The 12,045-nt window shown below is 42.0% G+C and overlaps 1 protein-coding gene across 3 annotated transcripts in view; it reads left to right on the forward strand.

Moving 5' to 3' along the window:
* The window catches only part of TEAD4 (TEA domain transcription factor 4), a 44,860-nt gene that overhangs the window by 5,085 nt on the left and 27,730 nt on the right, over positions 1-12,045 (forward strand). For 2 of the 3 annotated variants that reach the window (XM_076346130.1, XM_076346151.1), the window contains exon 1: positions 5,761-5,779. The exons of the other annotated variant lie outside the window; for it this stretch is intronic. In XM_076346130.1, coding sequence (XP_076202245.1) covers positions 5,767-5,779 — 13 coding nt within the window. In that variant the 5' untranslated portion in view covers positions 5,761-5,766. Of the gene's footprint in view, positions 1-5,760; positions 5,780-12,045 lie in introns of those variants that run through there. 3 annotated transcript variants of the gene reach the window in all.

Genomic DNA, 12,045 nt, shown 5'->3' on the forward strand with positions numbered 1-12,045 from the left:
TAAAACCAAGCGTGTTGTGTAGGATTATGTTTTTCTCACTGTATATGTCTGCAGCCACAGAGCTTTCATTGTGTTCAAGTAACTTCCTTCATTAGCAACATTACATTACTCTTTTGGCTCTTCCTCTGACTTTTTAATTTCTAAATTTCAAACGTTTAGTAATTCTCCAAGATAAGAGGTGATCCATAGTAGTATATTGTCAGCAAGGCACTTGTTCTGATTTTTTTGCATTGTAAATAACACAGCCAGTTTAATTGATTTCTAGTTCAGTAAGCCAGCTTTATGCTTTGTAGCTGTATCCACTCATCTGCCTTGTACCTGAGAGACTGTTTCTGTTTCATTTGTCAGCCTTTTCCCTTGTTGCAAGGCTTTGTTTTGCTTCTGTGCTTCTGGGTAACTTTACACATTTCCAGTTGTTTTCTGAAAAGTTTAGTAAAAAAGCCTTAGTAGCTTTTTACATTTTTAAAAACACTGCATACTTTCACAATTGGATCCAAATATTTCCAGTTGCTAATCTGCTCTTAAATATACAAAATGTTCATTTACATTTAAAATTTGAGATTGAATTCAAAACCTGGGAAAGAAATCAGACACGGAAAGTGAAAATTAATAATGTCCACTGGCTTGGGTTTCTTTTTTCCTTAAAACAAGCACATGTAAAGCTTTCTTCTGGACAGGTTTTTGCAAACACGTTACCAGAAAGATCTCAAAAACACGGAGTGAGTTCTGAGAAGAGCAACAAGCATACCAGACTTAACATTGAGCTCTGGGAGTTGAAGGGACTGATTTAGGAGGAAAGATTAAAGTAGCTAAATATACATAGCTTGGCTAAGCGATGACTGAAAGGTGGAGGGTGGGGGGACACATAATAACAGTCTAAAAATATTTGAAGGGTGTTAACATTTAGGAGGGAGAGGGATTTTATGTGGAACATGTGAGCATGACTAGGATTAATGGGAGAGAAAGAAGGAATATAGGATGGATATCAGCAGAAGCTTCATGACAGCATGGTGCTCAGTGCTGAGGGCTCTCTCTTCTGTAAGGAGTTAGAATGGAAATGCTGTTGTTGGGGACTTTTAAAATTGTATCAGACAAAACTGTAAGGAATGTATTTGTAAAACTAGTCCCAAGGAATGCTGTGTGTGTGCGTTTTGTATGAATGAGAGGTGGATTCTAGATTAGACATACTATGATTTTACACAGGAAATGGAGAACAGTGGGCATTAGGTGGTGAGCAAATATTGCTTTCCACTGTGAATATCTGCATTTTTTTCAAAATTTTTAGTATTATGATTTATACTATGTGTGTGTTTGTGACATGAATAAGTTTATTAGACTGATGGACACAGAGGCACTTTCTCAGGTCTTAAAGAGGAAGAGCAAGCTTCAAGATAAATACAGTGAGTGCTTTCTCAGAATTTGTCTTATTTCTGTTGATTAGTCAGATATTGGGTAGAGAATGGTGATAGCGTTTCTCAAGCAAGGGGCTGCACATAAATAGAGGGAGCTGATAAGTGTATGGAGGTTGCGTGGAGAACTGGCATAGGAAAAAAGGAGCTTTCTTAAAGAGCTTTCCTATTTCTACAGTGCAAGTAAGCAAAACCTATCACATGAAGTCTCTTTTAAAGTATCTTTCAAAGGCATGCCTTACTGCTGGGGCATGTATGAAATATAACTTACTTTAATAAAGATTTTTTATCCCTATACATCTGTTAAGCAAAAACAGTACAAGACAATATAACCTTTCCAGGTTCTAGTGCCTCAAGGGGTGCCCTAAAGTGAAGGAAAGCTGCTTGATCAGAAAAAGACAATATTACAGCTAAAAGAAGAGGCAGTATTCTCATTCATGTAGGATCCAGATAATGAGCACAGGAGAACTAGGACTGTCTATTGGTTTAAACAGTTGCTCATTAGCTAATCCATAACAAGCCCTGTATTGTCTGTGTATGGTGAAGATCTGGGCAGCAAAACTGGGAAGGCTGTGTGCAGTTTGTGCCCAGACAGATGGTCTTGTAAGTCTGTTGGTCACTGGCAGAGCTGACTTAAACCTCTGGGGCCTGGGTACACCTGCTGCTGAAGGGTGCATAGCCAGCAGCTGTTCCTCATTGCTGTCACCTTGAACTTGTGACCCATCTTCTGGGTACTCCTTCAAATTCTGAGGCTCACTGCATGCACATATACAGGCATGGTCGTGCTCTGTCTCTAGCTTCTTGAACAGGAAATGACACTGTTTTCATTGAAACTTTTTCATGTAAAATGTCTTTAGAATCACTCTTCTTTCTTCTTGAGTGTGATTTGTACAGTAATTGCAAATCCCTTTTCAGGAGCTCAGATTGGAGTCTGTGAACTGGAGTGCCAGGAGCGTAACCAGTGCTTGATGAGATAACCCAATAGGAATGACCCAAGTTGTTTACTGCAAGTGCTGTAGACATAGGCCTATTTCTAAGCATGACAGTATTACAGGGAAACACACGTGCATGTGTGGTATTTAGCACAATGTTGCCTTCAACCTTGACTGGGGATTATGAGCATTCCTGCATATGACCACTGCATCATCATCTTTAGTTGTAGAATCATAGAAAATGGTGCTGGGAGGAGCCTTCAAAGGTCATCTCATCTGTTCTTGTGCCTGGAGGCAAAGCCAGCTCTACTTAAGCTGTTCATATCTAGTCTGATCCTTTATGGCTAAGATTGGAGGAAAGTGATTTGACAATTCTAGATACAGCAGCTTTCATCTGTAAGGTAGTTGGAGCACCTAGATATTTGCAAATTTCCTTCTGCATCCATATGCATTTTTAGGTATCCCTGCAGCTTAAATAGTTTTGTCATCCTCTTGTTCCTGCTCTCCTGTCACTGCCTGAATCATGGTTGCCCAGCTATCTATGAGACTTACGGTGTAAACTCAGTCAGGGAACAGGTGTTTAAAGAATGTAGAACAGAATTGCTCCAGTGTTAGGAGCAGAAAGGGAACAGAGGGGAAATATCACAGGCCACTGTAAGGAAATTTTATGAGCTTGGCAGGATTATCCAGACCAGTTCCTGGGTAACTACCCAGTTATGAAGCCTGTGTTTCTGCTAGGCTTTTCTGTCCACATTCTCTTTTCACCTGTTACAGGATATGGCATCTTTAACAACTATTTTTGCTAGTGCTGGGATGATGTAAAACTGTTCTGTGTTGAGACCAAGAATATATTTCCTTCAGAAACAGTGAGATGACCTAACAGTTCACTGCAGAAGAAAAGAGGGAGTTGCCACTCTTATTTCCTTGCTCCCCTGCTCTGCTCCCAGTTTTATGCTCCCATTCTTTAGGCTAACTTCACTTTCCAGCGGAGTCCTTGCTGATCCATTTTAGCTTGCTAAACTGATAGCAAACTACTCTGGCAAAATGAGCTGGACAGATTTCTGCCAGATTAGAGAGCTGAACTGACCTGTGGAACAATCTGGTGAGAGGGAGTTAGGGGAAAAAGGCAAACACTTTTCCAGCAGTAGCCAGCCATTTGTTTAAGCTGAAGCTATAACTCGATGGTTTAAAGTAATCGTGGACAATGACTGCACTCTAAATTATGATTGAGCAAAAACTGAAGATGGGTGAAGTGGCAGCCATTCCACTTACAAAATCAGTATTCATTTACTCATATAATGCAATAACAGTTTCTGGGTTCTTTTGCTCCCCTTGAAGCTGCTGCATAACTTTCAGTCAGTTGGCGGGGACTGGGTCCTGGTGTAGTCTTACATGTCAAGTGAAATAGTCACAGCTCCTCACAGAACTAAGCCAGAGCAAGCCAGATGCCTTGAGAACTGCATGGTTCTGTGCTGGTCACGCAGCAAGTGGCTGTGTGGATCTCACAGACCCCTTTTAGCTCCAATTTCTGTGATAGCTGAAGCTTTGAGTACTTGGTCAGCCTGTCATCTGGGCATGTATACAAGATTAGCGCTTGGGGCAGAAATCTGCAAGAAACAGTGTATTACTGGTGCCACAGCAGAGGCAGCTGACCGCAAAATGAGGAGGAGGAGAGATGCTGAAGTTTTTGGTATCCTTTGAGGCAATATCACTGAAGCACTATTGAGAGTTGCTTTCAGATACCCTGCAGCTATTGGAAGTTATTGAAACAAGCAGACAAGACATTTATTGACCTAAGGAAGAATTTAGCAGATGTCTGGGTCTGTAATGTAGAACTTGGACTCATGGGAACTGGAGGATGTTGTTATAGTTAAGCATTAGTTTCAGTGCTACCCTCAACGGTCATGTTTTTCTGAACCTGGGCCTTAGTGAGTAAAGTATGTTTGTGCCTGTATAACGTTGTCATTCTCAGGTGTCCTAAGAGACCGAAAGCTGTTAGTTTGACATGCCTTTCCATGTAGGATTGTTATTGGCTGTTTCGGGTGTTATCTGATACACTCTCTGGCATATGAAGGACTCATGTTACTATACACAGCTGCTTTGGTGTGATTGTGGAATTTCCCAGTCAAACTGAATCTAGACAATTTCTATAAGATTCTCATCAGTCTTACTCTGGGAAGCACCAGAAGAAGTCCCAGCTCTGTTCCTGTTGCAGCCCTTAATGTGTATATGGAGGAGTACTTATTGGATGGATTATCTTACATTTCTATGGCCTGAGGTGATAATGTGGGAAAACACAGCTGATGAGGACATTCAATTTATGCACTGAAAAACTGTATTAAAGACTGAAGGGGTGAAGAGCTGCATAGCCTGGAGCTTCCCATTAGGCTGACGGTGAGGGATTCTTGCATGCATACATTGTTGTACCTTAGTAAAAGCTCATCTTTACACGGAATAACCCCACGTGCCTTTGGGGCAGTAATTAGGAGGCACTTTAACTCTGTCTAGCCTTTAGACAAATGATGCAAGCACAGGAAGAGCCTTGCCCATTTTCTTACCAGTCTGTATGTGTGTGAGGGTTAGGTGGAGTACAGTTCCAGGCTACAGTTTCTCTGGTGGCAAAACTGGTTTAAGAAGTTCTGCCCTGATTCTTTCTCTGTTCTCTCTGCTGTGCCAATGCCGTGGTTAGTGTGGCCACAAAATGAACTAGTTCACCAATCCAATTAAAAATAGGCTGATGCGGGAAAAACAAAAAAAAACAACAACAAAATCCAAATGGGGGGTGGGGAGGCTTATTTTTGAATTTTTGGTAATTACGTTTAGAGTGGTGCGTAACCACTTCTTCCCTGCCCCCCCTTCCCTTCTTCCAGCAATTTAGTTGGTACAGCTGCACATAGGAGTTGATGGAATATTGCAGGAGGAGGAATGACTAGCTGAGGAGAGGGGAACCTCTTCAGGTTGTTTTGCTGATGAATTTGTTGCTGTAACTACACCTGTGGTGACTGACTTTTCATTTATCTCCACTCCTTATCTGGAACTAATAAGAAGCTTCCCAAAACCTGTAATTATTATCCCTCAGTCATGCACCTTGTGTGAAGCATCTTAAACCAGCCATCAAGCAACAGCAGTTTCTAAATGAGGATAGCACTTCCTGTGTTTCTAGGTGTGAATTTAGGTTATACAGTGGAAAAGGAGAGGAGTAAACACTAACCTTCCCAGCAAGAAGCCTTTTATGCAAGACGGGGTTTCGGTGTTTAGACCAGTTAGTAAATGAGACGACTGAGTTTTATGACCTCAGACAGATTGATCACCCAACTGCCCTTTCCCCACGTGAGGTGCTTGACTGGCACATTCTGCCCCACAAATAAAGCTTCAACTTCTTTGTCATTTCAGAAGAGGAAGGAGCTCAGCATTTGCACAGTCAAATGATGAAAACAGGTATGTCGGGGAAGAGCTGATGATATGGTGGTGCTAATCACTTCAATATCGTGTTTTCAAGGATCTGTTTATTTTGATATTTTTCAGAAGTACTGGCTCAGCTTTCTTTAAGTCTTCATCTCAAAATCCCCTTATTGTAGGGACTGCATGAGTTCAGGGAATCTTCTTGTGGAACGTTAATACCAAGCAAATTCAAGCATGGAATAAATTATCAGAGTGAGGAAACTTTCTTCTCACGGCTGAATATAAAATTCTCTGGTGTGTGTAACTGTGCTATGGGAACTCGAACCTGACTGTTAAGCACTGAAGTTCTGCATTGGTGTGGGGAGAGATGTCTTCATAGGATAGGCCAGTGCAGTAAAATGCAGTATGGTTTTCTGTGGTCTCTTTCATGGGAAGTGATCCCAGTATGATGGTCATAGTGATATATTAAGTTTTTTTATTGCCTCCTGAATACAGTTCTCTGGATTCAGTGTAGAAGTTAGGAATAAAAATACAGGTTGTTTAAAAAGAAGCCTGGAAAGGAGCTTGATAGCGAACTTCGTCGTTATATATCATTTAAAGAGTTGTCCCCTGCTCCTAGCTAAAAATAAACATGCTGCTCTTGAGATTGTCCACTGCTGTTGGGGCTACTTCCCACAGGGATTTGCCACAGTTGCAGTCCAGATAAATGGGAAAAACAAGACACCATGCTGCATTACTAGCTCAGTATGTTTAGTTTATAGGTACCAACAAAGACTGAAGACCAGTGGAGAGCAAACAACAGAGTTTAGAGATTAATGGTGGGGGAGTGAGGATGGAGGCTCCCAAGGAGAGGTGGAAAGATAGGGATGAATAGGGAGATGGTTACTGCAGAATTTTTATTGACTTTGGGGATAGCCTCAGCTCTGGTAGTGGAATTAATAGTAAAAGTAGGAGCTGAAACAGAGAGGGAGGGAAGGATTGAGCCTTTGAAAGAGTTTGGATGCTGAACATCATCACTGTATTACATAAGTTGTATACCAAGACAAAGCTCAGAAAGAGGGGGAAAAGGACCTAGGAGAGACAGAGGCCAAAGTCTAAAACTTCATAAACAAGTTTCCTGAAAAAGAGATTTTAAGGTTGAAAGCAAGCATGCTAAGTAATCAAGAAAGATGTGACATTAATCACTGCCAAAAGTCAAGGAAGATAGGAAGGGATGAAGGCAACCCAGGCCAGAGAAGGAAAGGTCATGTACTGCATTTTCTCTTGCCTTGAAAAAGCTGGACTGGGAAATTGGGAAGCTAGTAGAATCTTCTCGCCAAGGCTTTGGTAAGAAAAGATGGTTTGTGATGAAGGGAAAGTCTACTAAAGACAGCATTAAAACTAATGTGAATGATTATATCAGGAAGAGTTGAGTGTCTGTGCATCTTGATGAGAAGATGGGATTAGCCATCAGAAAGACAAAAATGTGGGTTTTGACACATGCAGCCCTGTTTCTGGAAAAGGGGATGCCCAGGAAGGCATTTAGTGTAACTGGGAGGAGGAAGCAGTGGAATGAGAGATGGAAAGTAAGGCTGTGCAGGGAGGTGTGGATTGGGGCAAACACCAGTGGCAGTTAGTCCCATATTGTACATGCACCTGTGAACATAACACAAACTGCTTTTGCCTTAAGTGTCATTCTGGTAAGACTTGCTCGCCAGTTAGTTTTGCTTATTATGCATAGAGAAACATTGACATTTGGTGGGCAGCTGAGGTGTCCTTAAATTCCCTCTTGTGTCTAGATTTATTGGTCATGCTGTCTGATGCATCACAGTTCATTATGTTTATGTTGATTGTAATCAACAGTTAACTAAATCATAGAATATCTCAAGTTGGAAGGGACCCATTAAGGATCATCGAGTCCAACACCCTGTTCCTCCCAGGACTACCTAACACAATCATATGACTAAGAGCATCCTCCAGACGCTCCTTGAACTCTGACAGGCTTGGTGCTGTGGGGAGCCTGTTCCAGCGATCGACTCAGGAGACAGCCATGTCCCAGGAGCTATCACTAAATGACACAAAGAGATTGAAATGATAGTTGAGATGGCTTCCTTGACCTTGCTTTGAATAACCTTTCGCTGGATACAGCTGTATAGTTGCTTCTGTAGTTCTCTTATCTTTGCTGCACTGCACAGGTAGGTGCATATGTTTGCTTTGGGTACAGAAAAGATACTGCTACCAAGAAGCAGATGCTTTCATGCAGTTTCCCACTGGAAGGATTTTGCAGAAATCATTGAGTTCTTTGCTCTCACTCATCACAGAATAGAGGCTTTTGGTTCTTCTACTTTCTTCGGCAACAGGTGTGTGAGGAAGTATGAGGCTTAAAGAGTTGCTTTATCTGCCTCTTGTACAAGCAGTAATATAATATACCATTACTAGCAGAAAGCCAGCACAAAGCTTTGAGGTAGGACTGGGAAATGCTTTCTATGGCTGGGAATTTCCTTGATTTTCCCCCTTGCTTGGAGGCAGACACTTCTCTCCTCTTATATTGAAAGGAGCACAAGTGTAGAATGGAGAATCAAAAAGCCTTTTTATTCACTTCTTTTAGCAACACCTTCCTGGGTAACTACTGAGTGCAAAATTTTGCAATTTAGTGTAAGACGGAGTGGGAGCTAAATTGATGCCCTTGGAAATTTATGTGTTAGGAGTGAGAGGTAAAGAACATAAGAGAATATCTTTTTACTCCTTTTTTCATGCCATGCTTCTAAGGGGAAGCTACAGGGAGGATAAAGAGCTTTTGGGTGCTGCGCTGCAGTTGATATGTTGGCTAGAGCTTCATGAAACCCAATGCGCAGTTTCGACAGAGGAGGCACAACTGTTGGCAGGTTCTGGTGACCATGGCAGGCCTCAGCGGGAGTTATTCTAAGAACACAACACATGATCAGATTACTGAGGGACACTTTACATGGCTCTAAAAAATGAACCATCTGACGGTTTATGACAGCTCTGCCTGTTCCAGCCAAGTGAGGAGTGCTAGTCTTTGCTGACCCTGCAGCCAGGGTTGTGAAACAAAGAAAGTGCTTTCCAGAGGCTGCGAACCTGCAGGCTTCCAGCAGCATAATACCTGCTTACATCTAACTTCTGATAAGAAAAACAAAAGACATTTAGGACTTGCTTCTCTTGCAGTTTTGATTCATGGTAATTTAATACGTTCTTGCTGCAGAGTTTACTGGGCTTGGCAATTTGCATAATTCTATATTTAGTAATCCCTGTGATGCTAATGTCTTTGTAGAGTGACCTGTTTTTTTGCTACCATATCTTTATTAGCTTAATATACCCTGCCACCTTTCTGTTTTTCCCTGGCTCTGTGGGGACACACTTCTGGAAGAGGAAGGCTGTATGAGAGGTGCTGTCAAGTGAATTCTAAAACTGGAAATTTTGAGGATCCACATTTGAATGCTCTCTCTAGAAAATTTCTCTAGAGAATTTCTATACCAGCTTCTAATATGTGCAATTTGTACAACAGTTTCCCCTCCCTCTCGTCTTCTCCAGTGAAGTACATGGCCTGAGAGAGCTTTGCAATTTTTGCTGACGTTGTCAAAGACAAACAGTTAAACACACACTTAGGGAAACACCTCCCACTTTCCCAGGCTCAACTACAGTTTATCGCCTCTCCTCCCCACTTCCTAGTCTTAGCTTCCCTTGTTTTATTCTCTATAACAGTTCCTCCTGATTCCTTTGATGAGGTGCTGGGTGGCGCAGGAGGCTGGGGTCACTGTGTAAATGTTCTTTCTGCCAGTCCTTGCTTTTTAGTTTTTTTTCCTCTGGTGCTTCTTGCTTCTTGCTGCTCCTCTGCTCCTACATGGGTTCTCGATGGGCTGCAGTCCTCTCAGGGTTGTCCCTGCTCTGGCATGGGTCCTCCATGGGCTGCAGTTGCCTCAACGTGTACTCCTGCCATGGAGCACCTCTTTCCAAGTGTACTTTTCCAGCCATGTCCCCAACGATGTCCCCTACCACATGTCTCCTTTTCTCCTTCCTTTTCTCCAAACGTGTCTTTTTACATATCTTGCGTTTCTCCTTCTGTGCATCCTCACGTCTCCTTTTGTGGTTCCTTTTGTGTGCCTCCTCATGTGTCTCCTGCCCCTAGTGGCTATTACCCTTTCCAAAATATGTTTGAAAAAGGTAGCTTGTGCTGCTCTGACTGGTTGAGGTTTTGATGGATTGTTGTTTTCATCCATTTTGGAGATGGCTGGTATTGACTGTGACTGGCACGGGGCTGTTCATGGCATCCTCTCACACAGATTACCCCTGCAGTCCTCTACTGCTGAAGCAGAACAGTGCTCTATCAGACTGCTCAGTCTGTATAATTTCTTGATTGTCATGGAAACACAACAAAGCTAAATTTGCTCCATAACATTTATTATACCTGGTTGAGAATTCATTGAAATTAGTTTTGCAAGGATGACCCATATTTGAGCCAGTGTCTGGAGAGTTTCCACGTGTTCAAATTGTCAATATAGCCCAATAAAAATAGCCCTTTAAAAGTTTGCCTGAAATTCTCCACATCCACTTATTCTCAAGGCTAGTTTTTCCTCTCTTCCATTAACTCATTCCCCTTGCCCCTCAAAGGGTCCTCTTGGTGTATATAAATTTTCCTTCTTGTTTCTTTATAGATAATGGGGTTTGAGCACCTTGTTTTGTTCTGCACATTTCCTACTTCTGACGTGTATCAAACTGTCCTTCTGAAATTTCGTATATGCTGGCATCTGTGCAAGAAGAATCACTTCTGCTGTTTCTTACCTTTCAACTTGGATCCATGTCCAACAGATGGAGGCTTTGAAAAGCCATAAATATTATTCTTGGCACTAGAAAAAGGCGGTGTGGGTATGTGTCACTAGTAATTGGTCTTGGCTTTGTAAAAATGGTTATATTGGTTGGAAAAGCAGCCAGGTGGAAGGTAGCATAACAGCATCTGCTCCCATCAAACTCTCCTGGGCATGTCACCATGCTAATGCTGAAACTGTGGGAACTGAAGAGGTCAGTGGTTACATGCTGGGCGCTGTGTTTCTGGCACAGAAATAGCTCCTAATTTGTGTACAGAGGAGCTGGAGCTGTTTTCTTTTCTCAGCTACAGACCTGATTCTTCTCCCAGGGAAATAAGGAGAGCTTCTGTAATGACACCAATAGGAAAAGATTAAGATCTGTAAATGTAAAATTCCCAGCACAAACCATGTGTGCTTTGGTTATGTTTCATGAACGTGGCCTAAATGCAGTCATGGACATTTACATTCTTCTCTTTCAGAAACGGATGGAATTAGGAGCTTTGCCAGCCCTTCCCTAAAGGGTTGAGTGGTCAATCTCTAGCACAGAGTCCTTCCTTGCATCCATTTTTTTCAGGGTTGAGTTAAACAAGGGTTTAAAATAAAAACAAGTGACAACTTTTTCATGGAATATTAAACTACTGGAATAAATATTGCGTCTATTTTCACGGCTTGCTTTTTTGATGACTGTGATGTCCTAATGTACAAGTTCTCCATTCAGCCCATAAACTTTCCATAGAAAATATTGGGGTTTTTATAATTTTGTTATAAATAAACTTCACAAAAGCTGTGGCTTTGCTTCCCAGTTTATTCCTGCTTCATTCCTCAAACACTTGTAGCCATATAAGATGTCTCACAGCCTTGGACTTCCCACTCTCTGCTCTTTATTGAGGTACTGTATCGCTACTAGTGTGGTGACCACAAATGTATTATTTTGCAGAGCCTGCTCTTTCTGTCATGTTTTCTGCCTTGAATCAGCCTAGAGTTCAGATGTGTAGCTGCTGCTTTTCTGTTTCTGCTCTTTATTCCTCCATCTCCAGGAAAGAATAAAATCTGTGTGTCTGCTTAGATTTGATACATGGGAGCCAGTGTATAGAACCTGCATGGTCTGCCTCGTGTCTTGGTGTCCACCCTCAAACAGTTCTGTGGTGCTAGCTGTGAATGGGGTTTAAGCTTGCTTCTCCTGTTCACTGCTGAAGTTGTCAGTGGCTCAGCCTTCTCTGTTTCTCTTCCTGATTTTTAAATTCTGGACCTGAGTCTTCTGCAGTTTTCTGCTCTCATTCCCAGCAATTTCAAATTCTGTACCAGTGACCGTGTAGCTTCACGTTTTGTTAGCCATTTCATTCATGTTGCTGTTAATACCATTTCCCTTATCTGTCACCATGACCATCTTGTCTTTGCATCTCTGCATTCGCCTCTCCTCTCACATTGACCATAAAGCTACTTGTCTTCATTTCCCTTGGCCCTGAAGGCCCTAATCTCACTGTGTCATCTCTTAAAATC

The sequence above is a fragment of the Aptenodytes patagonicus genome, chromosome 1 (genome assembly GCF_965638725.1).
Source record: "Aptenodytes patagonicus chromosome 1, bAptPat1.pri.cur, whole genome shotgun sequence".
Lineage (NCBI taxonomy): Eukaryota > Metazoa > Chordata > Aves > Sphenisciformes > Spheniscidae > Aptenodytes > Aptenodytes patagonicus.